Source organism: Gekko japonicus, unplaced genomic scaffold, assembly GCF_001447785.1.
Source record: "Gekko japonicus isolate JY-2015 unplaced genomic scaffold, Gekko_japonicus_V1.1 scaffold270, whole genome shotgun sequence".
NCBI lineage: Eukaryota > Metazoa > Chordata > Lepidosauria > Squamata > Gekkonidae > Gekko > Gekko japonicus.
In genome coordinates, this window is record NW_015170282.1 from 1,097,529 (window position 1) to 1,124,951 (window position 27,423).

The window sequence follows — 27,423 nt, forward strand, 5'->3', positions numbered from 1 at the left end:
TACCCAGAGGAAGTTCATCGCTCACATGATTGTTAAGTCAGGCTCGCTCCAGTCCCTTAAAGGTCGTTCATATTTCAGCCCTTAAAAAAAAAAGTAATTGTTAAATTGGTAATAGACCCAAAAATTAGAGAAGGGGAAAAGCCCTTGGAAGAAATCAGCTCCTAAAGCCGGCAGTCTTCATTCCCAGTTTTTGCACTCTGTGCTCTATGCATATATGCCAATCGAAAGTGACACTTCATGCATCTGATGAAGTGGATTCCAGGTAAAAGTCCATACCTCAATGTCGAAGATGCAATTTAGAGCTTTCTAAAAAAAACACCCCAAACCCATTTGTGGAATCTGATATCACATGCCGCTGGATCCCGGACCCGTTTACTCAGAAGTCAGCCCCGCTGCAGCATCCAAGAAAAATTTCCTCCCAAGTAAGCATGCTTGGATCGCAGCATCCCTCACAGCCCCTTCGCAGCAGAACCCCTGTGAAGGTCTTTTGCTTTGCCTGTCCAGAGTTGGGCTCTGGGACTCAGTCGCCTCCCCCCCCTTTACCCTAAACATCTGACCGGGAGACCTGACAGCAAAACAGGGGGGGGGCATTAAAAGTGGGCAAGAGCAAAGGGGAGAAAACCCCCCCCCCCCCCCCCCTGAAATAGGATTCAAAAACAGATTATTAGCAGCAGTGACAGATTCATGCAACTGGATTATCAACCAATGGGAAGCCGGCTTTGGCGGTGTATAAAAGGGATGCGAAGGCGGGGGGAGAGGTTCCACTCCGGGCAGGTCTTTCTGGGAGCGCGGTGGGGCTGCAAGAGGCTAAGGGGGAAGGAAAATTGTAATAATAAGGGCTAGTCTTGCGGTTTCTCTGACGCTCCCGGTAAGTGTTTGGGACCAGCTGCGGCAGCTCTCTTTAGTTTGAGGGGAGGAGGAGGAGGATGTTATGGGGTTGCTTAGGAGAAAGACCGGTCGGATTCCCCCCCGTTTAAAAAAAAATCCAGGAGGGGGGAAAAGAGGACTTCCTTCTGCGTTTTCGAAGTACCATTTTTGGTGGTGATGGGGGAGATGATCGGGTGTGAAAGCTCTTTTTGCTATGGGGAGGAGGAGATCAGAGTAGACCAGCTTATAATATGGACGCCTGGAGCATAAGGAGAAAGGGGGGGGCTGTATTTCTCTTCTCCCCCCCCCCCACTGTGGTTATCTGGTCCGCGTGAGGCGGCCCCTCTAAATCCAGATTAGCAGGCATTTAGCAGGGTGTTTGCAGGGGACGGCTCCGCGGCCAAGGCTTTAAACCAGCGGAGGAATTCGTTATATAATTGAGGTGGGCTGGAAGGGAAGGCTGCGGGCATCGGGTCCCCCTTCCCTGGCCGACAGCGCTCCGCTCGGAGAGGCGGTCGACTGGAGCCGTGCAGCCTCCCCTCGGGCGAGGACTCGGGTTGCCATTCGCTCCCGGTCTCCTCGCGTGCAAGGACGGCGAGGCGGGGCTCTCCAGCCGCCGCCGGGCTTGGCGGGAAGGGGACCGCGAGTCCTCCGGCCGGCCGAGCGAGGCGCAACGGTCTGCGCTTGGAGCCCGGGCGGTTCTCCCGCCGCCTCTCTCTCTTTCGCTTTCCCCTCTGGCGCCTGGAGCCGAGAGATGCAGAGCCGGTCACCTGCTCCTGGCGACTGCGCCGCTGAGCCACCACCCATATATAGGGGGTAATGGCTGAGCGCGGCACGCAGGCCGGCCCCAGCCCTTCGCCTTCCCCCCCAGCGAAGCTGCCCTCCTGCAGCCAGGCCCCTTGCAGAGACGGAGACGCGGCGTCTCTCGGCCGCCCAGCCCGGCGCTCCGAGGGGCGGTCTCTGGAGCTCGAGTCTCCTGGGAACGCGCCGCGCTCTCTCTCTCTCTGTGCAAACAAACGGGAGCCCCGGGCAGCCTTCGAGGTGCCTGCTGCAGAAAGCCCGCCCTCGCCGCAAGGAAAATGCCCTTGCCTTGAAGGTGACCCCTTGAGACGAAGGGGAAAAAGGGAAAGGACGCGCGTCGGAGCCGCTTTCTGTGCCTGGCGCTGCCACTGCTCGATGGCGCTGACCTTGGGCAAGTCTCTTAACTCCCTGGGTCCTTTTGGCTTCTGGGGGTGTGTTTCCTAGCTGGGGTGTGCAGGTGTGTCGTCACCTGGGTCAGCAGGAGGCCAGGAGAGCTATGTTTGCCAAGCACCTGCCAGTCCGCTCCACCTGCCGGAGACGCCAGCTCCCAGTGTCGAGGTGGGCAGGGCCGGTGGCTGGCAAGGTGACCTTGCTTTGTGGCCCGGATCCTTTCCGGAGGCGGCCTGCCAAGCTGATGCCTCGGAGCGAGCCAGGTGATAGATTTCCCCTCTCTGTTCCTTCTCCCCCAGCTCCTTGCAGTCAGGTGCCCACCATGCCATTCTCAAACAGCCACAACCTCATGAAGATGAAAAACTCCGCGGAGGACGAGTATCCGGACCTGAGCGCCCACAACAATCACATGGCTAAAGTCCTGACCTTGGACCTCTACCGCAAGTTGAGGGGCAAACAGACTTCTAGCGGATTTACCGTGGATGACGCTATTCAGACTGGGGTGGACAACCCAGGTAAAAAGGACCGGATGGGTCTGTTCTCCCTCTGTGGTTTAACGAGGAAGTGCTGCTTTGAAAATGGCATTGGGGGGGAAAAAAAGAGCTCCGCCGGGCCGCCAAAAAATAATATTTTTTTAAAAAATTCCAAGCTGTTTTAAATCCTTGGCACAAAGATCTTGCTCTACCAGAAGGTTGTTGCTATGGTTTACAAGAAAAACCCACACACCCATATGGATGGACCGTCCAGGCATTGCCAAACGCCAACCAAATTCTGTAAAGGCTCTGCTAAATCTCTGTAAGGCCAGACAAGAGAATTTGTTTTTCGCTTCGTAAAAAAAAAGAGTCGAGCTTTGGAGACAAGGAAGCTGCTTTTTAAAATCCCCTTCCACCTGCAACCTGGCTTGTTTTAATGGCTTTTTTTTTTAGTGGCACTTCTTTGGTAAACTAAGCAGGGAGGGGGAGCAGATACAGGTGCGAGGCTTTGTGGGTCTGTCTTTAATGCTTGCAGTATTTGTGTCTTTCTTTGTCACTCTAGCGATCTCAAAATGGCCCCATTTAATAACCAGAAACTGCCTCCTGATGAGGAATACCCGGACCTGAGCGCCCACAACAATCACATGGCTAAGGTCTTGACCCCGGAGTTGTACCAGAAGCTGAGAGACAGACAGACCCCCAGTGGAGTCACCTTGGATGATTGCATTCAGACGGGGGTTGATAATCCTGGTAAAAAAAAAAAACCCAAAAGCAACCCTCTGTGACCCAGCTGACGCACCTCACGGCTTCTTATTTAGGTTGACCTTGGCTGTGTGAAGGTCTCGCTGCTGGCTAGCAGAATGGCCATAGGAAAAAACCTAGGCTGGATAGTGTGGGCATGGATGGAGTTGTAGATAGGGGCGTTTCCTTGTTGTTCCCCTCCCACACACAGTCATAAACCACCCCTCTTTATATTACAAGGGATGACGAGGGGCCACAGAGATACTGAGTCAGGTGCAGGCTAAATCCCTGCACTGATACTTGCCACGAGAACTAAACAGAACCTCTGTTCTCAAGAGGCAGTGTGACTCTGAATAACACGTGCTTAAAGAGATGGCCCAGCCCAGCCTCAGTTTGTCAGATCTTAGAAGCTAAGCAGGGTTGGCCGTGGTTAGAACTTGGATGGGAGGCGGGCCAGTGCTCCCTCCAAGCTGTGAGCAAAAGTCCTGCTTTGTGAGCGACTGGCATGAAAGTTGTGAGCAGGTGATTCGGCCGCTGCGTACGTTAGTTTGCTCTGGAGTCATCCCTTCCTGAGCGAAGACGAAGATGTGTGAGCCCGGAGGCTAAAAGACGGTGAGCTAGCTCACACTAACTCAGCTTGGAGGGAACACTGGAGGTGGCCAAGGAATACCGCAGTTGCTACTCAGAAGCAGGCCAATGGCCAGCCACCTCTGAACACCTCTTGCCTTGAAAACCCTATGGGGGTTGCCATAAGTTGGCTGCGACTTGATGGTACTTTACACCACTACCAAGGAAAGGAGTAGGGGATGGAATGTTATCTTGATGTCATGAGTACTGGAAAGAAGATGGTAAGCTAAATGGACCCTGTCTGCCTTGGCCTGTAGGCATTGGCATGGTCAGGGCTATTTTTGGGCAGGAACGCACAGGAATGGAGTTCCGGCTGGCTCCCGAGTTGGCCACGCCCAGCAGGAACTCATTAGCATAATAGGCCACACCCAACAGCAGGAACTCATTAGGATTGGCTACATTAGGGGTGTGTGGCCTAACATGCTATAAAAAAAGCCCTGGGTTTTGACAACAAACAAGGTAAGCAGAATAAGAAGCAAAAGGTGGGTGTGGCTGGATGACTACACTTCTGGTAACATGGGGGTGTGGCCTAATATGCTAATGAGCTGTGCTGTCATGGGTGTGGCCTAATATGCTAATGAGTTTCTGCTGGGCTTTTTCTACAAAAAAAGCCCTGGGCATGGTCATGCACAGGGAATTGTGTGAGCGGGGGGGGGGGGTTGAACCCCGACCCACACCACTGTGTGGTGGTGGGAGAGACTTTGTCTTGTAGTCAGATCACTGCCGAGTCAAAATTCCGAACGGGCCTCCAGACGTTCAGCTTCCCAAAGAAGCCTTCTTGTAAGTTACCATCCTGGTTGTGGAACAGTTCTGTGTAAATGAGATCTTGTGGATTCCCAACAGAAGCGAGTCCCCCTCAGAGCCCTGCCTCACCAGAGCGGAGTTTTAAGGAACACCACAACTCTGTGCGAGCGCAGAAAATGTACCTAGTAGAGAACCGAGAGTGGAATTCTAAGGAACTTGGCTAGTTTGTTTCAGGCTTGAGACCTGGGCAGTCAGCTCAGTCTCATCAAATCTCGGAAGCTAAGCAGGGTCGGCCCTGGTTAGTGTTTGGATGGGAGACCGCCAAGGACGTCCAGGGTCACTGTGTGGAAGCAGGCGATGGCAAGCCACCTCTGGCAGTCTCTTGCCTTGCAAACCTCATGGGCTCACCAGAAGTCAGCCGTGACTTGACGGCAAAAAATAAAACGAGTAAAGCTTCTAGTCCGTATGGCCATATCTGCTGAAATCTCAGAAGGCTTTCGTGCCTGGTGGTGTAGCTCCCTTCCCATCTTTGTTCTTTTTGCCATTTTTACTATTTTGCAAAAAAACCAGATTTTGGTGGGGGATGAGTCTTGGTCTACTTGTATAATGTGTACTAGCGGAGGAACTTGGATCGTCCAGGGCAGAACTGTATTCTTGGCAGAGTGTATGTAGCCCTGGATATGCACAAGCAGGCAAAAGGCTTTTGGGGGAAATTGTGAAAAGAAGCCTTTATGGGATTTTTGGAAGCTGAGTAATGTCTTTTTACCAGATCATAGCCTCTTGTGTGGACAAATTGTCCAAATGACCTTACAAAGCCCTTCCTTTTGCCCAAAAGCAAAAGATTCTTGTCAACATGAGCAAGCTAGTATGGTGGGAACAGGAAGCATCTTCAAAATTGTGGGGCTTGAACATTATCCAGTATAGCTATCTAGAGCCTTCTGCTGCTTTAACATTTTTTCATTGTTCAAAACAAAACAGTTTTCCAAGAATCTCAGTCCTAAATGGACTTTCTGATGGCAAAATCTTACCAGACTGGGCTTTTACTTGACCAGATTGTGGCTTATTTGCACTTCGTAAGGCTTCTAATGTAAAAACTGTAAATTGTGTCAGTTGTATAAAGTGTGGTGTGTCTGTCACTTGGTGGTGTTACCCTCTGGGAATGGAGCGTCCTCCTGACTTGTTCCTGAGCATCTACCCAAATCCTTCTCTCCTGGGTTGTTCTTCCTAAAGGCCATCCCTACATTATGACCGTTGGGTGTGTGGCTGGCGACGAAGAGTGCTACGAAGTGTTTCATGAACTCTTTGATCCCATTATCGAGGACCGCCACGGGGGATACAAGCCTTCGGACCAGCATAAGACGGACTTGAATCCTGATCACCTGAAGGTAGAGAGGCCTCTTTGAAAAGCTGTGCATGTTTGATCCGCAGGAAAAATAGCATGCGCTTAACAAAATCTTGGCTAGTCCTGCTCCTGTCTGCAATTTCTAGTAACACGGCTGACTTCTGGCAAAGTCCTGTATGGCACAAACCGTCAGTGCTTTGCTCTTCGGCAAGCACGAGACAGGCCTTGGCTTTAGGTGGGTGGCCGTGTTGGCCTGAAGCAGCAGCACAATGTTTGTGTCCAGTGGCACCTCATAAGACCAACAGAGTTTTATTCTGGGCATAAGAAGAAGAAGAGATTGGATTTATACCCTGCCCTTCACTACCCAAGGGAGTCTCAGAGCAGTTTACAAACTCCTTTCCCTCCCCACAACAGACACCCTGTGAGATAATAGAAAAAGAAGAAGAGATTGGATTTATACCCTGCCCTTCACTACCCAAGGGAGTCTCAGAGCAGTTTACAAACTCCTTCCCCTTCCCCTCCCCACAACAGACACCCTGTGAGGTAGGTGGGGCTGAGGGAGCTCTGACAGAAACTGCTCTTTCAAGGACAGCTCTTGTCAAAACTATGGCTTGCCCAAGGCCATCCAGCCAGGTGCACGTGGAGGAGTGGGGAATCAAACCCGGTTCTCCCAGATTAGAGTCTGCACACTTAACCACTACACCAAACTGGCTCTCATAAGCTTGTGTGTGCATGGTATCTGAAGAAGTGGGCACGCACAGGAAAGCTTAGACCCGGAATAAAACTTCATTGGCCTTAAAGGTGCCACTGGCCTCAAACTTTGTTCTGGCCTTAGTTTTGTATAGTGTGGCTTAGGCCTGCCGGGGGGATGTTTTGCAGATGGAAGGATTTCTGCTGGCAGAGGGCAGTTCTTTCCCCAGAGCAGCATTTGGGGGGCCTCTGGGGCTGCAATGGGGGGGGGGAGAAGAGCAGGCAAGAAAGCCGTACTCTGTGAGCAGAGCTCCTTTTATCTGCAGCAGTGCTCCGGTGCATCCGTACCAACGCCTAGCTGATCTCATCAGCATCTAGGTTGGCTGGAAATAACCCCGTCGAAAGGTGCGGGGGGGCCGAGGCCGTCACCAGTTAGCACAACTGATCTTTCACCTCTGAGTCTGCCCCCAGGATCACCAGTCTACGAGACCAAATCCCTGACCTAGGTCAGCAGACAAGGGTGGGTGCAAATACTGGGTCTTTGCGTTGTCTGTGGTGTGGGTGCTTGGCCAGGGGCCATTGGTCGCCGTCTTCCCTGAATAGTTCCTCTTAAATGGGCATGTGATGCCCATGGAGAGAGACCGGAGGGAGTGAAGCCTCCTTGCGTTGGACTCTTCTGTTAACAAACACTGGGTGCAACATGAACCATTGTCTTTGGGCTTCCTCAGGAGGTGGTGGGCTGTCTTTGGAGGTTTTCAAGCGGAGCCTAGATGGCCATCTGACAGCAATGCTGATTGTGTGAATGTGGGCAGATCACGAGAAGGGAGGGCAGGAAGGGTTGCATCAGTGCTTAGTTCTCATGGCCCTTTCTTACACGCCCAGGGAAATGCCGATCGCCACTTTGGGGTCAGGAACGGTGTTCCCTCTAAGCTGAGTTAGCGTGAGCTAGCTCACAGATTTTTATCCTCCAGCTCACACATTTTTTGCCTTAGCTCAGGAAAGATGGCTCCCGAGCGAACTAATTTATGCAGTAGTCAAATCGCTCGCTCACAACTTTAATGCCAGTAGCTCACAAAGTAGCATTTTTGGTCACAAGACTCCACAGCTTAGAGGAAGCCTTGGGCAGGAAGTAATTCCTTCCAGGCCAGTTTGGTTACTCGGGGTATGTGTGGGGGAGGTAGTTGTGAATTTCCTGCGTTGTGCAGGGGGTTGGACTAGACGACCCTGGCGGTCCCTTCCAACTCATTGATTCTTCCCCTGCCCCCAAGTGTAGTTGGCTTGTAAGGAAGAGCAGTCCTGGAAGGCTGATGTCATTGTTTGCATAGAAGAAACACAGGAGTGATCCAGTTTGGTGTAGTGGTTAAGTGTGCGGACTCTAATCTGGGAGAATAAGTCTGTCTGTGGCTACCAGCCGTGGTGACTGAGGGGAACTTCCACATTCAGAGGCAGTCAACCTCTGAATCCCATGTCCGGAAGGCAACATCAGGGGAAGGCCTCAGCCTCTGTGAACTGTTGATGCCACTCCAGAGGAACTGGTTGGCCACTGTGAGAGGCAGGATGCTGGCCTAGATGGACCACTGGTCTGATCCAGCAGGGCTCTTCTTATGTCCTTCCCCTTCTGTGGGAATATAAACAAAGTTGCTCAGGAATGTGGCCTTCTGCAGGACTACATACCTAGCACTGGCTAGAAGCTGGCCTTGCTTTAAAGGCTCTGGAAGGGAAGGGTCCCCTACCCGCAACCTGGCTCTGCTGCTGGCAAAATACTAGGTTTTTCTTCCCTCATAAGCGACCCTAGCCCGAGAAGTCAGTGGTGAACTTGTGAGCCGTGGGCTGAGGGCTCTGCCACCTGACCTGCGATTTAATGAGCCGTGAGGGAATCTTCAGCCGTAAAGCTGAGCCGGGTGACTTCAGGCCTTGCCAAATCCTCCTTGGCTCCCTTCCCCAGAGCCTCCCACGAGTAGCTGGCTCAGGGGAAGGATGTGGTTCTGAGTCTTGGGGTGGCGCTGCTTCAAGTTTCCCCCCCTTTCTCTCTTGTAGGGGGGTGATGACCTGGACCCCAACTATGTCCTCAGCTCACGAGTTCGAACCGGTAGGAGCATCCGTGGCTACTGTCTGCCCCCCCATTGCAGCCGGGGAGAGAGGCGTGCGATCGAGAAGCTGTGTGTGGAAGGTAAAGGACGCCGTTGCTTGCTCTCTGTGGCAAATGTGGCTGTGTAACCTTGGGGATGACTGGATGCTTGAAGGTTCACAGGGGCGGGGAATGAGGAATGCCTTGACTTGGATAGCCCAGACTAGTCTCGTCAGGACTTGGAAGCTAAGCAGGGTCAGCCCTGGTTGGTGTTTGGATGAGAGACCACGAAGGAAGTCCCGGGTTGCTATGCAGAGGCAGGCCATGGCAAAGCACCTCTGAACATCTCTTGCCTTGAAAACCCTACGGAGTCTCCATAAGTCAGCTGTTGGGGAAATGAGGGCTGCGGGAACCTTTTCACGCACTCCCGTCCCGACTGTGTTCATTTTGGGAGGGAGAGAAGCTGGCTTCCCAATCGCATCGAGAGAGAGAGACAGTCGGTTGTTCTAAACCGAAGCTCAATTCCGTTACACACTCTTAAATCAGAAAACACTTCTACAGCATTTCAGTATTCAACACAGGATATTTCAGCACAACCCCCCAATGCGTAAAACAGGGCACTTTTAATTCTAGAAAGGATATCCTTGGTTGCTCTGGCAAGGGCAACAACGGAAGGGGGGCCAGCCAGAACAACTCAGACATTAAGTACCCTTTCCCAACCACAGATGCTAATGTAACTGTCAGTCAAGTCTGTGACAAGCATTTGAGAGACGTCTCTGATGTATACAGCAAAGCTCAGCCCTTTCTATGTCTGGGATCAGGAAAGTTGAGGACAGCTGGGTTAAGTCAGGCTCACTCAACAGAGTCAAACTAGTTACAGATCTATTTAGAATTTGATAATGTATAAACACTCCAAAAGGTAAAAGCCGTGTGAGGCAAAAATCACGTATAGGGTTATTGGTACCAGAAGGCCACAGCGCTTAGCAGAGCCCTGAAGCCTCCTGGGAAACAGAACCAAAGATTCAACTTTAGAGGTCAATTGCTATAGAAATTAAAGTCACGTAGGTTTAACAGAGAACTGAGGCTCAATCCATGCCCTAATTCCATGACAATAGCCTCCTCAGTCTCCTCAGGACTCAGAAGCTAAGCCAGGGCCAGCCCTGGTCAGTGTTTGAATGGGAGACCACCAAGGAAGTCCAGGGTTGCTATACAGAAGAAGAAGAGAAGAGATTGGATTTATACCCCACCCTTCACTACCCAAAGGTGTCTCAGAGCGGCTTACAAATTCCTTTCCCTTCCCCTCCCCACAACAGACACCCGGTGAGGTAGGTGGGGCTGAGAGAGCTCTTGACAGAAACTGCTCTTTTTCAAGAACAGCTCTTATCAGAACTATGGCTTGCCCAAGGTCATCCAAGCAGCTGCAAGTGGAGGAGTGGGGAATCAAACCCGGTTCTCCCAGATTAGAGTCCGCGCACTTAACCACTATACCAAACTGGCTTTTAACATATTCGTGGTCCACAAGCACTTCAGGATAGGGACACTCAGATCTATCATGGAAGTGCTTTGCAGGCAGTGGCAAGTCACCCTAAATGTCTCTTGCCTTGAAAAGCCTAGGGGGTCACCATACGTTGGCTGCAACCCAATGGCAAAAAAGGGAGGAGGTGAAATGGGCTGTGTGCATGGAGGAGGTGCTACCTCTAGGGATGTTTAGGTGCCCCTGCAAAGGTGATTTGGTGTAGTGGTTAAGTGTGCGGACTCTAATCTGGGAGAACCGGGTTTGATCCCCCACTTCTCCAGTTGCAGCTGCTGGATGACCTTGGGCAAGCCATAGTTCTGTCAGGGCTGTCCTTGAAAGAACAGTTCTGGAAAGAGCTCTCTCAGCCCCACCTACCTCACAGGGTGTCTGTTGTGGGGAGGAGAAAGGAAAGGAGTTTGTAAGCCACTCTGAGACTCCGAGTGAAGGGCAGGGTATAAATCCAATCTCCTCCTCCTCCTCCTCTTCCTTTGCCAGGGCTCTTAATGGGGTGTCCAGAAGCAGGCAATTTTTAGGGGGAGGGCTTACTTAGGGGGCTTAGTGTATATTTGAAATCTGGGGTTGTAAACTGCCTTGAGCCATGGGGGAAAGTGGGTTATAAATATTCCTGTGTAATATATTTGGTCTGGCTGTTTTATTACTCCAGCCGGACCAAGCGTCTTAAATAAAGATGAAAATTCTGGTATGTACTTAATCCAAGGCACTTTAATCGGCATCTTTAATATTCAGAGGGTGATAGATGAAGTTTCTCTTTCAGTAAAGGCTAACATGGAGCAATCCAAGCAATATCCGGGCCAGGAGTTGGGCCGTGGGGCTCCCGTTAGGAGAAAGAAGTCATTCTTGGCTTGTATTTGTACGTGTGTTGGGAGAGGTCAGCACGTGTTCCACTGGGAACTTCCACCTCCTGGCAGAAGGCAAAAAGTATCTTTTGTTTTGGGCATCGTTGCACAACTGTCAAACGACTTGACCAGTCAAATATTGCTCAAACATATTTCATTATTCTATTAAGTTAACCATTTCAAATTTTCATTCTAAGTACTGCAGACAATTATTGTACATAGCAACTTAATACAAAGAGAAAATATGTTTACAGCCATTCATAAAAAGCAAAAGGATGTTTCAGTTTGGGGTAGTGGTTAAGTGCGCGGACTCTAATCTGGGAGAACTGGGTTTGATTCCCCACTTGCACCTGCTGGATGACCTTGGGCAAGCCATAGTTCTGGCACAGCTGTTCTTGAAAAAAGAGCAGTTTCTGTCAAGAGCTCTCTCAGCCCCACCCACCTCACAGGGTGTCTGTTGTGGGGAGGTGAAGGGAAAGGAGTTTGTAAGCTGCTCTGAGACTCCCTTGGGTAGTGAAGGGCGGGGTATAAATCCCCCTCCTTTTCCTCCTCCTCCTCCTCTTGATAGAATGGTTCTTAAAACCTCAATGGATATGAGACTTAAGCAAGTTACAAAACAAATGTCCTTAAATAATTTAACAGCTTTCGGTGTTTATTTTATCAATGGAAACAACCTGCTGGATAGTTTTCTGTTGTTTTTGTCCTGAAACACTAGGAGCACCGACAGTTTCAAATGTTTCTGTGTGTGTGTGTGAGGGAATGGAATTTAGAACTTGAATAAAGCAAGGGAAGGGTTGGTTACAAATATTTGCCGGCCAGTTTATCCTTTTTGGAGTAGTGCCTGATGCTACAACCAGTAGAAGAACCTTTGCTGTTAGGTCTACCCTTGAATGTCACAGGGCTGGTAAATACGGGACCCCTTCCTGCCCTTGCTATTGAATGGTAACTTCTAAATCAAAAAGTTAAAATGCCACCCAAAACAAGTGGCATCATTAGGTTCATGGAATACTTGCCTATAGTCAACGAACAGATGGCTAACTGACCAGCACCCTTTCCATGCTAGAGGGGTGAGAGAGCCTTAAGAAGTCATGCTGATTTGATTTATGGAGTTCTTGGAGAGGAAGCTGCTGATAAACTGGGTCTGGAGCTGACTGGTGAATGCCCCTGCAGAGGTATCCTAAGATGCAGAACTTCTTGGGAGGCATACTTGAGCTTCATTGTGCCACATTCCTGGTATACAAGCCCATGGACTGAAACTAGGGCTTTGCTTGTGCCCTTCTGTAGGCAAACTATTGAAAACCAACCAACCAACCTCAATTTAGAATCTTAGAATCAGAGTTGGAAGGGGCCATACAGGCCATCTAGTCCAACCACCTGCTCAATGCAGGGTCAGCCTAGAGCATCCCTGACAAGGGTTTGTCCAGCCGCTGCTTGAAGACTGCCAGAGAGGGGGAGCTCACCACCTCCTTGGCAGCTGATTCCACTGCTGCACAACTCTTACTGTCAAAACGTTTTCCCCAGTATCCAGCTGGTACCTTCCCGCCCTTAATTTAAACCCATGATTGCGAGTCCTTTCCTCTGCTGCCAACAGGAACAGCTCCATGCCCTCCTCTAAGTGACAGCCCTTCAAAGACTTCAAGAGAGCAATCACGTCCCCCCTCAGCCTCCTCTTCTCCAGACTGAACAGTCCCAAGTCCCTCAGCCTTTCCTCACAGGGCTTGGTCTCCAGGCCCTTGATCATCCTCGTCACTCTCCTCTGCACCCGCTCCATTCTGTTCACATCCTTTTGGAAGTGAGGCCTCCAGAACTGCACACAGTATTCCAGGTGCAGCCTGACCGATGCAGTGTACAGCGGGACCAGTGTTCCCTCTAAACTGAGTTAATCTGAGCTAGCTCACAGTTTTTTAGCCTCTGGCTCACACATTTTTGCCCTAGCTCAGGAAGGATGGCTCCAGAGCAGACTGATTTATGCAGGAGCCAAATCGCTCGCTCAAAACTTTAATGCCAGGAGCTCACAAAGTTGAATTTTTGCTCACAGGACTCCACAGCTTAGAGGGAACATTGAGCGGGACTATGACATCTTGTGATTTGGATGTTACGTTCTCTGTCCTCCTTTCAGCTCTGGCTAGCCTGGAAGGAGATCTCAACGGGAAGTATTATGCTCTGAAGAACATGACAGATGCGGAGCAGCAGCAGCTTATCGACGACCACTTCCTCTTCGACAAGCCCGTTTCCCCTCTGCTCTTGGCCTCTGGGATGGCACGGGACTGGCCTGATGCCCGGGGCATCTGGTGAGTAACATTCCTCAGGAAGAATCCCTCCCTGTTGAAAGTGGATACATCTGCAGGAGTGGCCGCTGAATTCAGTAGTTAGTTTTAGTAGGTTTGGGTGTTTTGGGTAGTTAAAATGGTGTCTACTGTCAAATGGTCCCATCCAGTAATACCCAGTTTTTCCAAATAGCATTTGACAAAGTGTGCATGCACACGAAAGCTCATACCTCGAATAAACCTTTGTTGGTCTTAAAGGTGCCCCTGGACTCTAAATCTGTTCTTGTGTTTTTGCTTGACGAGACTGTTTTCGCATGTCACACTTCCCTGGTTCCAACCTGATCTGTACAATGTCTAGTTAAGTCTGTAGCCAGAAATACCGGTTCCAGGCACAAAGGAATTTGTATCCCAATCATGGGGGCAGGGGCGGTGCTTCGTCTAGCACTGATCTGTTGTGACTTGGCAATGGCACGTGAATATTGGGGGGGAAAGATTACAAGACTAAAAATGGTACTAAGATTTGGGTTGGCATACAAACGGTTACTTACTTAGCCCTCACCCCTTTTCAACTACCCTTTTGCGATTGAGTAAACTAAGAAGCTGCGATGGCTCAAGAGGTTAAGACGCTGAACTGCAGGCTGTGGACGGTCGGTAGTTAAGCAGTTCGAGACCCGAGTGTGCCGCATGATGGAGTGAGCTCCCGTCTCTAGTTCCAGCTCCTGCCAACCTAGCAGTTCGAAAGCAAGAAATTGCAAGTAGATAAATAGGTACCACTTCAGTGGGAAGGTAACAGCGTTCCGTGTGCCTTGGTGTTTAGTCATGCCGGCCACATGACCACGGAAATGTCTTCGCACAGCGCTGGCTCTTCGGCTTTGAAACGGAGATGAGCACCGCAACCCTAGAGTCGGATTCGACTGGCTTTCGAGCAAAGGAACCTTTACCTTTAAACCAAGAAGGGATCACAGTTATCCATATAGGAAATAACACCAAACAAGCAGATACAGTGATGTGAATGACTAACAGGGGTGTCGGACTCATTTGTTATGGAGGCTGGATCTGACATAAATGAGTCCTTGTTGGGCTGGGCCATGCGTGTCATAAAAGGTAATGCCAGGTAGCAGAGATATAAACTTTATAAAGGACACAGACAAACACAATTAAAGATTTTTTAAAAACTTTAACACATTTCCAGTGAGTTTGACACCACTAGGACATTTAGTAAATCTTTCCAAGATAAACATCATATTATATTATAAATGAAACTTTACAATATTACAAGGAAAAGTCCATCATTCTCAATGAGCACCTGGATATAAGTTCATTTCGTCCCAGTCTTCCTCAGGAGTAACCCTGTTATATTGAAAGGCGTCAGCCTCTTGCTACAGCTCATTATTTTGTTAGGAACAAAGCAGTGCTTAACTTCTTTACTTTCTTCAAATTGTCCTGGGAAAAAGCCCTGGTTATCTAAAATGAAAAGCAACATGAAACTGAATGGAATATTGTTTTTTATAATTTAATCTTTTTTAAACTTAATACATTTAAATTTAAAAATAATAATATGATTTTTAACTTCTGGTTCTATTTCAAGCCAACTCTTGTCTTCTCCAACTAGATGCAATAGCCTTCTATATTTTGCTGGCTGAAATGCTCAAGTCTGGTAGCACCTTAGAGACCAGCCAGATTTTTGAGGTGTGAACGTTGTCTCTCGAAAGCTCATACCTTCAAAATCTTGTTGGTCTCTAAGGTGCGCTACTGGACTCTAATCTAGCTGTCTATTCAGGATTTGAATACAGGCTCCGGTCCAGCCCCACGCCTCTATGCCATGCTGGCTCTGGTTCTGAATACATAAAGGAGTTTCAGGCTGCCTCCTATCTGAAGCCTTTGATTCCCTGGCCATATATATGATAAAAAATATATATATTCTGGGAAAGCCAAGAATCTAGGCTCTAGATGGTTCTGTAACTATGCAACCACCCTGTACGAGATCCTTAGCTGGCAATCTCTCTCATTGCCTGGGTGTAATTTTTCCAGTGTGCTCCTTGGTAACTTTATCTCTCTAGCACCAAGCTAGTGTGCTGGCAAGTGCTGTCCATGGTAGCTGAAATTACAGAGCGGGAGGCCAGCTTCAGCAGCATCCCAGGAAAGGGCTTTGTTGTTGTTCAGTCGCACAGTTGAGTCTGACTCTTCACGACCCCATGGACAAGATCTCGCCAGGCCTTCCTGTCTTCCGCCGTCCTCTGAAGTTTGCTCAACTTCATGTTCGTTGCATCTATGACACTGTCTAACCATCTCATCCTTTGCCCTCCCCGTCTTCTTTGACCTTCAGTCTTTCCCAGCATCAGGGTCTTCTCCAGTGAGTGCTCCCTTCTCATTTGGTGGCCAAAGTATTTGAGCTTCGGATACTAGAGAGTTTCAAGATCCACCTCTGGTGTTCGCAAGCAGCGATAGGCATGTCTGAAGGACCCACAGGCTGGCTAAGCCAAGGCACAAGGGGTGGTCTGAGGAGCTGGAAGTAGTCTGAGAACTTTCTGAATTCAGGGTTTCTCAGTGGGGCCAAACGATGTGCGCCTTCCTTGTTTACCTGTATTCTGCTTGCACTGAGCTGTGCTAGAAGCATCATCGGGAATGTTGTGCAAACCCTGGGGCTGTCTCTGGTTTTTGGAGAGATGCTGGGGAGCCGATCTTCCCTCCCCCCTCCAGCACGGTGCTGCTGGCCCATAAGAACATAAGAGAAGCCAATGTTGGATCAGGCCAGTGGCCCATCCAGTCCAACACTGTGTGTCACACAGTGGCCAAAAATACCAGGTGCCATCAGGAGGGTCCACCAGTGGGGCACTGAACGCTTGTCAGCTGGGTCCCTGCAAGTCTAAGGTGATCGAAAATCGCTGTGGACTTCCCTCCAAGGAAGGGGAGGTCACCCTATTTGTGGCAACTGCTCATTTCCTGGTGGGATCAGATGGGCCATGCACTACTGATGGATGACAGAGACCAGATGGGTGGGCCTTGGCTGACAGCCCAATGGCTGATTGCCAGTCTTTTGTCCCACGGAAGTAACTTCATTGTCACCGTACTGAGGCAGGAGGGGATTGCCTTTGGAATCATAAGGTTGGCATTTATTTAGTAGCTATTTTGGTGTAGTGGTTAAGTGTGCGGACTCTAATCTGGGAGAACCGGGTTTGATTCCCCACTCCTCCACTTGCACCTGGCTGGATGACCTTGGGTCAGTCACAAGCTCTGGAAAAGTTGTTCTTGAAAGAACAGTTTGTGCCAGAGTTCTCTCAGCCCTACCCACCTCACAGGGTGTCTGTTGTGGGGAGGGGAAGGGAAAGGTGTTTGTAAGCCACTCTGAGTCTCTGTGTGAAGGGTGGGATATAAATCCAATCACCTCCTCCTCCTCCTCCTCCTTCTGCCTCACTCCCCATTGGGGACCCATTGTGACCTACATTGTCACCCCCCCTTTGTCTTTGCAACCCTGCAAGGTAGGCTAGGCTGTGGGAGTGACCAGCCCAAGTCCACCCCGTGAACTTTCATGGCCAAGTGGGGATTCGAATGTGGGTCTTCTGGATCCTAGGCTGCTTTAACCCATGCTGGATAATGCGCTTTCAGTGCATGTTAGGAATGGCTTGTGACTCAATTTTCCTGTGTGAAACAGGAAAATCCACTTGCAAAGGATTGCTGGAGTGCACTGAAAGTCCAGTAGGCCCTGACCTGGGTAGCTCAGGCAAGGCCAGTCTTGTCCTATCTCGGAAGCTAAGCAGGGCCGACCCTGGCAAATACTTGGGATGGGAGACTGCTGAGGAATACCAAGGCAGGCAATATCAGGCCACCTCTCTGAAATGACCAAGCCCCACTAGGCATTGCCAGAAGTCAACCATGACTTCCAGGCACGCAAGCGCGCACACACACACACACGCACACACACACACAATGCTAACTCCCCAATTAAGAAGGCAAGCCCAGTCTCGTCAGGTCTTGGAAGCTAAGTAGGGCCGACCCTGGCAAGTACTTGGATGAGAGACTGCCAAGGAATCCCAGGGCCAGGTTGCAGAGGCAGACAATATCAAGCCACCTCTCTGAAACATCCTAGCCCCACTAGGGGGTCACCAGAAGTCTCCATGACTTTCAAGCACACAAGCTTATACACACACACACACACACAATACTCACCCCCCAAAAAACTGTGACCTGGATAGCTCAGACAAGCTAAGCAGAGCCAGCCCTGGCAAGTACTTGGATGGGAGATCTCCAGAGAATACCAGGGCTGGGAGGCGGAGGCAGGCAACATCAAGTCATCCATCTGAAACATCTTTGCTGCACTAGTGGTCGCCAGACTTGCGGGCATGTCAGTGCATGCACACACTCACAAAGTAATTGCCCCCAAAGAAAAAAGAGAGTGCATTATCCAGCGTGGGTTAAAGCAGTCCTAGTCTCTGACTCTCACCGTTACAACACTGAATGGGTCCAAATGGGTCAAGCGCTAGGAAACCTATTCTGTGCTGGGAAATGATAGCAGAGTGTTGAAACCTGTGGCCAGCGCAACATTCTGGTTAAGGAAGGCAGCTCAAAACTGTTTGGGATGGTTCCACTGGGCTACCGTTACGGCAAGGTAGGGATGTGTATTCGGTTCGTATGAACCGAATGCACCCCCGAAAATGGCCCATTCGGGCCCCTTTCAGACTGCTGCAGGCTGATTCAGATTCTCCGAATTTCGGCAGCAATTCGGCCCCATTATATCCTGTGGGCCATTGAAGTCAATGGCAAAAACATAAGGTATATTCTGGGGGCTGGAGGGAAGGGGGTTTGAGGGAGAGGCTCCAAACTTGCAGGGTAGCTGCTGGAGCCTCTCCCCAAGATACCCACCAAGTGTCAAAAACATTGGACTCCCCAGTCAACCCCAACTGCCAAAACTGACATGTGGGAGTCTTTCTGCCGGCCAAAATTGATTCTGCCCAATTCGGCCGAATCCGAAACGGGCCAATTTTTTTTTTTTGCACACCCCTACTGCAAGGTAAGAATGCCAGACTAGAAGACATTTCAAAAGAGGAAACCTGTTTGGTATGGATATTAAAATGCTTGGATAAAAAGCACTCGGGGGAGATCTACAGCTGTCTCGGTTTCTCTCTCCTCCAGGCACAACGACAACAAGACCTTCCTTGTGTGGATCAACGAGGAGGACCACATTAGAGTTATTTCCATGCAGAAAGGGGGGAACATGAAGGAAGTCTTCAACCGCTTCTGCACTGGACTAACGCAGGTGAGCGGAGCGGGGCGGGCGGGGAAGGCGCATTCCAGGGCTCAGTTGTGCATTGCAGAGCTGCCTGCAGCAGCCTTTAAAATGCTGACTTAGTCTCAACTCTAAAATAACTGGGGATTTGAAGCTGCTGTGTTTTTGGATGGAGCTTTTGGTGCACTGCGCTTGCAGTGAGCCAAAGGGGATCTTCCCGGTCAACAGAGCCTGGCCGTTAGGACTGGAATCGCTGTCCCGTTTGTACTGGGAGGAGCAGAGACGTGGGAATACTGACCTTTGTGTCTTCTCTGTCCCGTTTGGATTGGGAGCAGCAGAGATCAAAGAACACTGGCCATGTATCTTCCTGTTAACAAATAAATTAATTTTGCCTTGAATTCCCTGTTGGGTTTTTAATCTTGAAACAGCCACTATAGCATATTCTGCAGGTTTAAGGAATGGAGTTGTATAGCACTCCTTGCTAGAGTAAGACGCATGTATATAGAGAAACATAGAGCTGCAAGGGAAGCCAGGGGTCATCTAGTCCAACCCACGACACAATGCAAGACATTCACAGCTATCCCCCCCCCCCAGTGACCCCTGTTGTATATACCCATTCAGTGCACAGAAGCAGTTGTCCTAAGGCACATGTCCACGAAGGATAATTTATCTGCATTGTTTATGTTCACACTTCTGCCCCCGTAAGGGGGTCCAAAGAGGCTTCCATTGTTCTCCTCTCTTCCATTGTATCCTCACAACAATCCTGTGAGGTCGGTAAGGCTGAGCATGTGTGACTGGCCCCAGGTCACCCGGCAAACTTTCCATGGTGGAATGGGGATTGGAATCCGGGTCTCCCTAATCATAGTCTGGTGCTCTAACTAAGCCACACTGGCATGTTTGACACGTTTTGCCAGACTTTGCATCAATAGTTTGGTGCAGTGGTTAAGAGTGGCGGACTCTAATCTGGAGAACCGGGTTTGATTCCCCACTCTTCCACATGCAGCCGGCTGGGTGACCTTGGGTCAGCCACAAGTTCTCTCAGAGCTGTTCTCTCAAGACCAGTTCTCTCAGAGCTCTCTCAGCCCCGCCTACCTTGTAGGGTGTCTGTTGTGGGGAGAGCAAGGGAAAGAGTTTGTAAGCCACTCTGAGTGAAGGATGGGGTATAAGTCCAATCACCTCTTCTTCTATTGGTCTGTTCCTAGCAATTGGTGCCAAAGATCGGGGACCACCAACGGCCTGCAAAGCCATACTCTCCCTCCCCCCACATTGCTAGGGTTATCAGGAAGGTGTAAGAAGTTGCCTTATTCAACAAGGGATGACGTCCTTTCAAGTTTCCAGTTTAGCATTCTGCCTGTGTGGCCTCTGGGCTATCAGGGCATTGGCTAAACCAGCTGGCTTTAGCTCGGATGGCTTCTTCTTCTACCTTGGCTTATACATCATCTGCTGTAGGGCCTTTTCTTACATGCCCAGGGAATTACTAATTGCCACTTTGGGATCAGGAAGCAATTTTTCTGCAGGCCAGTTTGGCTGGAGATCCTGGAGGGATTTTTTTTTTGTCATCTTCTAGGCATGGAGCAGGGGTCACTGGGAGTGTGGGGGGAGGATTTGTGAATTTCCTGCATTGTGCTGGGGGTTGGACTAGATGACCCTGGAGGTCCCTCCCAACTCTATGATTCTATACTGACTAAACATTCCAGTGGTATTCCTAACTTGGAGCATCAAACTGCACCTGCACAGTAGGAGAAATAAGTTGGCTCCCAAGCTGTTTTCAGGAGAACTGCAGCATGTGTCTTGATTCCACAATGTAGGCTGCCTTGTTCTCAAAGGGGGGCAGCAACTCTGCCCTCCCCCCCTAAAATCTCTGGGGCTGAGGTGGAGTTTAAATTGCCGTAAACTGAACAAGGAGGATCTCTGGGTCCGTCTGTGGGGAAAGGAACTGGTTCTTCACACTCGTGTGTCTCCCTTTGGGCCTAGATCGAAACGCTCTTCAAGTCCAAAAACTATGAATTCATGTGGAACCCCCACCTTGGCTACGTCTTAACCTGCCCTTCCAACCTCGGGACGGGCCTCCGCGCCGGCGTTCACATTAAGTTACCCAACCTTGGCAAGCATGAGAAGTTTGGTGACATCCTGAAGCGGCTGAGGCTGCAGAAACGGGGCACAGGTGAGTCGTCGGACATCCGGGGGGGGGGGTTCTGCCCACTTTGTGCGTGGCCTTTCAGGGTGAAAAGAACCGGGGTGCTTTGCACGGAGGTAGCACGACCACTCAATGAAATTACTGAGCCGTCAGGTTAGAGCAGATAGAAAGAACTACTTCTTTACCCAAAGAGTGATTAACACATGGAATTCACTGCCACAGGAGGTGGTGGCAGCTACAAGCATGGATGGCTTCAAGAGGGGATTGGAGAAACATATGGAGCAGAGGTCCATCAGTGGCGATTAGCCACAAGGTATAGATAGGAACTCTGGGGCAAGGGATGCTCTGTAGTCTTGGTGCTTGGGGGGGTCAACAGTGGGAGGGCTTCTAGTGTCCTGGCCCCACTGCTGGACCTCCTGATGGCACCTGGTATTTTTGGCCACTGTGTGACAGAGTGTTGGACTGGATGGGCCATTTGCCTGATCCAACATTGACTTCTCTTATGTTCTTATGTTTCTGCCAGTGTGTTAAATAATGTCCAGAGAGGCTGCTGTGTCTTATTGTTTCTCTAAGGGTGGTTCATTTACTTTTGTAAGCTTGGTGGCTACAGTCTTGTATCAGGAGACCTGGGTTAAGACGTTGCCTGCACCATAGGTCTAGTGACAAAGTTTCTCTTGGATGGGGTCCTCAACACAGTGCCTGTGTGCCCACAGTGTCATGGTGCCCACCCACACTTTTCCTGGCACTCTTCAAGTGTCTTTAGAAAGTGGGCACGAGTGGGTGGGGCTTTTGCCCAGCAAGGCTTCTGATTGGCCATTGGAAATTTGATGGTCATGCATGTTTTTTGAAACCCTGCTTTGGCAGCAGCTGCCATTACAGCCCAGGGATCCTGGCTGTGTGACTGAAGGGAAGTTGCAGCACCCATTTTGGGGTTGTGCCCATCACACTAGGTCAAAATTCCAAAGGTGCCCACAGGCTCAAAGAGGCTTCCCCCCCCCCCGCTCTTGGATGTAGTTTTGCTATCTGTAAAATGCCTAAAGGTACCTTCTCGCTTTCAAGTTGAAGGCCCCACCTGTATTGCTCCAGTGAGCCAGTTTGGTGTAGTGGTTAGGAGCGCGGACTCTAATCTGGGAGAACCGGGTTTGATTCCCCACTCCTCCATGTGCAGCTGCTGGTGTGACCTTGGGTCAGTTAACAAGTTCCTTCAGAGCTGTTCTCTCATGAGCAATTCTCAAAAGAGCTCTCTCAGCCCCACCTACCTCACAGGGTGTCCGTTGTGGGGAGGGGAAGGGAAAGGGATTGGAAGCTGCTCTGAGACGCCTTCGGGTAGTGAAGGGTGGGGTATAAATCCAATCTCTTCCTCTCTTCTTCTTCAGTTGAGGAAGAGAAGCCTTCCTTCAGGCATCTGGAAAAGTGCTGTGAAATTGTTTCACTTCTAGAAGTGGAGCCTAGCTGGGCCAATCCGTTCAGCTCAGAGAAGGACACACGAAATTCATCAGGACAATGCTAATTTTACTAACAGAGATAAATATGGAACCTAAGAGGTGTTTGCAAGGACGTTGCATAAACACAGGGGTGGATTCCTACAGACCAGTGTAGTAAATTACCATGGAGATGGTTTATTTTGGGCTTTGGTTGATTCAGTGCTGGAGATGCTTAAAAGGCATGGATGGATTTTTGTTTCTGGACTGCTTCCCAAGCTTTCCAGTGCGTGTTTTTGTAACTAAAAAAAAATGGGAGGCCTGTTTCTCTCACACTGTAGAAGCAAATTATCCAGGCCGCAAAGGCCACGATTGCTCTCATTCCACTAGTGTTGCTGCAGGAACTATTGATCTGGATGGGCACCTCTTGGCCCCATGGACCAGAGACACAACAGGCAGCTTCCAGAGACTAGGCCTTGCTCCTGTGGTTCTGTTAGGGTGTGGCAGATTCTGAACACAGAGACATGGCAAAACTGCCTGCTCTCAGCAGAGCCTGATAAGAAGGCAGAGCTAGACCAGAACAGCAAAGGTTCTAGAAACTTCCCAAAACATCCATCCGCCATCTTGTGCACACTTTCTTGTGGCTTCAATAGCATGTTCTTGGCTGCTTTTCAGGGCCACAGGCTAAGATCTAAGGACCAAGCGCCTTCTGGCTTGCACCTCTTGGCCATAAGAACATAAGAGATGCCAATGTTGGATCAGGCCAAAGGCCCATCCAGTCCAACACTCTGTATCACACAGTGGCCAGAAATACCAGGTGCCATCAGGAGGTCCACCAGTGGGGCCAGGACATTAGAAGCCCTCCCACTGTTGACCCCCCCCCCAAGCACCAAGAAGACAGAGCATCCCTTGCCCCAGAGTCCCTATCTATACCTTGTGGCTAATAGCCACTGATGGACCTCTGCTCCATGATACATACCTGAGACACAAAGCGCAAAAATGAAAGCATATCTGAGATGTGGCCGTGGTGTGTGGTGGATGCAGAGTTTGGGGTTTTGTTTGTTTTTTGCTGTCAAGTTGCAGCTGACTTATGGTGACCCTGTATGCGTTTCAAGGCAAAGATACCTTTGGAGCTGGTTTGCCATTGCCTACCTCTGCTTAGGGACCCTGTTTGGTGTAGTGGTTAAGTGCACAGACTCTAATCTGGGAGAACCGGGTTTGATTCCCCACTCCTCCACTTGCAGCTGCTGGATGACCTTGGGCAAGCCATAGTTCTGTCAGAGCTGTTCTGGAAAGACCTCTCTCAGCCCCACTTACCTCACAGGGTGTCTGTTGTGGGGAGGAGAAGGGAAAGGAGTTTGTAAGTGAAGTGTGGAGCATAAATCCAATCTCTTCTTCTGGTGTTCCTTGTTGGTCTCCGGTCAAAGTACTGACCAGGACCCCTGCTTAGTTTCTAAAATCTGGTGAGGTTGGACTAGCCAGGGAATAAAGAGTTAATACTTGTTAAAGCTGGCAAACATAAATGATCCTTTAAAAAAACAAGTTACATGAAGCTAACGGGCTCCACATTGCCAGCGTAAGAGACAAAGAGGGTGAAGCTTTAATGAGACAAAAGCAGGTTAAACCCCAGTTGTCTTCGAACGGAAGTCCCTTCAGAGATGATTAGATATTTTGCGAGGAGCTTAATGCTCCTTCTTGGTGGTGTGGCCGTCGTCCTCGCTGTGTGGGACTTTGACAGACGCTAGCCAAAACAGTAAGACTGAAGAGCTTTTGTCATGCTTCCATGCGGCACTTGTGTGGGCCATTTGCTTTCCATCTTAGCACCGTATCTAATTTCTGTATCTGTCGGGAAGCTCTTGTTGAGCATCAGTCAAGTGGCCTAGTACCTGGGCCTGAGACGAAAGAGCTATGCTGCTTTCTGCAAGATGCGCTGGTGTATCCTAATAGGTTCAGAACTGGAACCCCCCACCCCCGTTCAAACCTTGGCTTTGCCTTGAACTCACGGAACGGCTGGGACCAAGCCACCAGGTTTCAGCTTGGGGATATCCTGTCAGTAAAACTCATTAGGAGCTCTTCTGTACATTCCCTGGATAGAAAAGGGGGAATTATTGTCTGTGCTTCTCCAGACTGGATACGTGTGTGCTTTCTTGCACTGTGCCAGTTAACTAGCTACAAAAAGCTCTTATTTATGTGGGTGGTGCATTAAAAGATGTACTGCTTTATCTGAATAATAGGATGAGCTGTCCTTAAGAACTGCCCCATCAGTGGCTACTAGCCATGTTGGTTATGGATCAACGACTCCTGCTGGTCCCTGGCCTAAAGGATGTCTGTCTTGCCTTGACCAGGGCCTTTTCTGCCCTGGCCCCTGCCTGATGGGATATGTTCCCCCTTGAGATCAGGGCCCTGTGCGATCATCTTCAATTCCGCACACCTGTAAGATGGAGCCGTTCATGTATGACCTCTCTGAGGTGTCTGTGTCTCCAACCTTCCGTCCATTAATACCAGTCTATACTTATTTGTACCAACTGGCCAGAGAACCTCTCCCAACGACTCAATTTCTGACTTGGGCTGTGTCTATCCATTTTAATGTTGTACGATGGTGTTTTAAATTTTAAATTCTGTTTATTGTATTGCCGATATGCTGTTACCCGCTTGTGGGAAGGGCGGGCTATAAATATGAAAAATAAAATAAGGGGAACATCCATACGTGGAGGTAACAATCCTCTGGAATCCAGTGCTAGGAGGGATTTTTGGGTGAAGCCTCAGCCTCTATGCCCTGTTGGTTGGTCCTCCAGGGCAGCCGGTTGGCCATTGTGTGAAACAGGATGCTGGGCTAGATGGACCACTGGCCTGAACTAGCAGGACTCTTAATATTCTTAAGAGCTTCTTTCACCTGAAAAGCTCATTGCCTTTTCTTTTCAAGATGGCTAGCAGCAGTGTTCCCTCTAAGCTGAGTTAGTGTGAGCTAGCTCACAGATTTTTAGCCTCTGACTCACACATTTTTGTCTTAGCACAGGAAGGATGGCTCCAGAGTAAACTAATTTATGCAGCAGCCAAATCACTCACTCACAACTTTAATGCCAGTCGCTCACAAAGTAGAATTTTTGCTCAGAAGACTCCACAGCTTAGAGGGAGCATTGCTCCAGAGCAAACTAATTTATGCAGCAGCCAAATCACTCACTCACAACTTTAATGCCAGTCGCTCACAAAGTAGAATTTTTGCTCAGAAGACTCCACAGCTTAGAGGGAGCATTGCTCCAGAGCAAACTAATTTATGCAGCAGCCAAATCACTCGCTCACAACTTTAATGCCAGGAGCTCACAAAGTAGATTACCGTATTTGCTCACAAGACTCCATAGCTTAAAGGGAGCATTGGCTAGCAGGAGTATTCTTTCCCAGTTCCTCAAGGAACATTGACCATAGCTTTTTGTGGTCGCTGTGGTGTTTCTCAGACCCATGGAGCATGTATTTATTTATATATTACATTTATACCCTGCCCTCCTAGCCATGGCTGGCTCACAACAGGACAAACCAGCGACAAATATAATAATAAAACCATGTGACAATACGTTAAAAGGTGCTAACAATAAAAGTAAAACCATCGAACAGATTGCATTTAAGATGGCGCTCAGCCTTCCGTGCCGTCCTGGTGGTCGATCTCGCTCTGATATTGTGTGCGTGGTTCAGGCTGCCTCAATATTTCAGGGAACAAGGCAACCCCCCCCCCCCCCCGGGGGGATGGCAATTGAACGCCTGGTGGAATCATAATGGTAATCATAAATGCCCAGTGGGGGAGCCATGAAGTTGAGATTGCCCCTGCAGAAAAAAAGTAGCACAATCTCACAATGAATTGCTACAGAAGGACGCAGGGCTTTCTTTGTAGAAAAAGCCCAGCAGGAACTCATTAGCATAATAGGCACCCCCACGTCACCAGAAGTGTGGTTATCCAGCCACACGCATCTTTTGCTTCTTATTCTGTTTACCTTGTTTGTTGTCAAAACCCAGAACTTTTTTTGTAGCAGGAACTTCTTTGCATGTTAAGCCACACACCCCTAATGTAGCCAATCCTAATGATTGGCTTGTGCGTGGCCTATTATGCTAACAAGTTCCTGCTGGGCGTGGCCAACTCAGGAGCCAGCTGGAAGGACGTATTTCCTTCACACAGCACAGAGTTGTTTTGTGGAACTTGCTGCCGTAGGATGTGGTCCTGGCCGCCAGCTTGGAGGGCTTTAAAAGGAGGAGTGGACAAGTTCACGGAGGACTGGGCCATCGATGGCTACTAATTGTGATGGATCTCTACTCCCTCCAGTAGCAGAGGGCGTATACCTCCTTAAATCAGTTGGTAGGGAGCACAGGCAAGATGATGCTCTTGCAGTCTTCCCGGGCTTCCTAGAGGCAGCTGTTTGGCCACTGCGTTATCAGAATGCTGGACTAGATGAACCTCCAGCACGGCTCTTCATATGTTCTTAGCTGTCTTAATTTCAATGTAACCGAAAGCTAATTTCTGGCAATCAATAGGTTCTGGAGATAAGCTTCGGGGCTGTGAAAAAGATCTTTTTCCATCTGCCATCTCCCTCCTCTCAGATCTCTGCCTTGTTAGAAAAAAATATATCTGCAAGCAGGACGACAGGAGCATATAAAACTCCCCCCAGAGATCCCGCTAATCTTGCCAAAACTCTTCTGACTCGGAATGTTGGTTCTAAAACTTGGCTGCGTATTTCTCTCCCCTCCACCACCTCTCGCAAAGAGTCTCTAGAGACAGCTGTATATGGTAATGACTCTGCCTGTCAACTTGATCTGTATTCTGGCTTGCTTCCCCCCCCCCTTTTTAGGCGGTGTCGATACAGCTGCCGTAGGAGGTGTTTTCGACGTCTCGAATGCCGACCGCCTTGGGTTCTCCGAGGTAGAGCTAGTACAGATGGTGGTCGACGGGGTGAAGCTGCTGATCGAGATGGAGAAATGCCTGGAGAAGGGCCAGCCCATCGATGACCTCATCCCAGCTCAGAAATGAAAAGCACTTTAACCCCTCCTGCCCCCCCCTCCGCCGCCGCCCATGCTTCTTCCTAACTTATTGGATGAATAATCAAAAGAAAATGAAATGCTCCAATAAACAAACACCTGTTGGGAGTCAAAAAAAGAGAAGAAAACGTCCACTTAGTAACACTTGTAGAAAAGTCTTCCATCCATATGTGTTAGAGTTTATTTTTTTGATGGCTGAGATGTCACTGACAAAACTGAAATAAAAAACATTGTTTGGC

The 27,423-nt window shown here is 49.6% G+C and overlaps 1 protein-coding gene across 4 annotated transcripts; it reads left to right on the forward strand.

The window, feature by feature from the left end:
* The first annotated feature begins 773 nt into the window (after nt 1–773).
* CKB (creatine kinase, brain) lies at nt 774–27,423 on the forward strand. Of its 4 annotated transcripts, XM_015417797.1 has the most exons (9): nt 774–868; nt 2,358–2,574; nt 3,103–3,281; nt 5,874–6,028; nt 8,713–8,845; nt 13,236–13,407; nt 18,514–18,637; nt 20,582–20,771; nt 26,998–27,423. In XM_015417797.1, the coding sequence occupies exons 2-9, from the start codon at nt 2,381–2,383 to the stop codon at nt 27,174–27,176; spliced, it is 1,326 nt and encodes a 441-aa protein (XP_015273283.1). In that variant the 5' UTR covers nt 774–868; nt 2,358–2,380; the 3' UTR covers nt 27,177–27,423. The 4 variants fall into 4 exon arrangements, with proteins under 4 accessions (XP_015273283.1, XP_015273280.1, XP_015273281.1 ...); XM_015417794.1 differs by lacking the exon at nt 3,103–3,281 and having other exon boundaries at nt 2,358–2,573; XM_015417795.1 differs by lacking the exon at nt 2,358–2,574 and having other exon boundaries at nt 3,094–3,281.

Excerpts from the sequence above, each read along its gene's own strand:
- CKB (XM_015417797.1), top strand. The coding sequence starts at position 2,381 with ATGCCATTCTCAAACAGCCACAACCTCATGAAGATGAAAAACTCCGCG. Across the intron at positions 18,638-20,581 it reads TCTGCACTGGACTAACGCAG|ATCGAAACGCTCTTCAAGTC; the intron begins GTGAGCGGAGCG and ends CTTTGGGCCTAG. Across the intron at positions 20,772-26,997 it reads GCTGCAGAAACGGGGCACAG|GCGGTGTCGATACAGCTGCC; the intron begins GTGAGTCGTCGG and ends CCCCCTTTTTAG.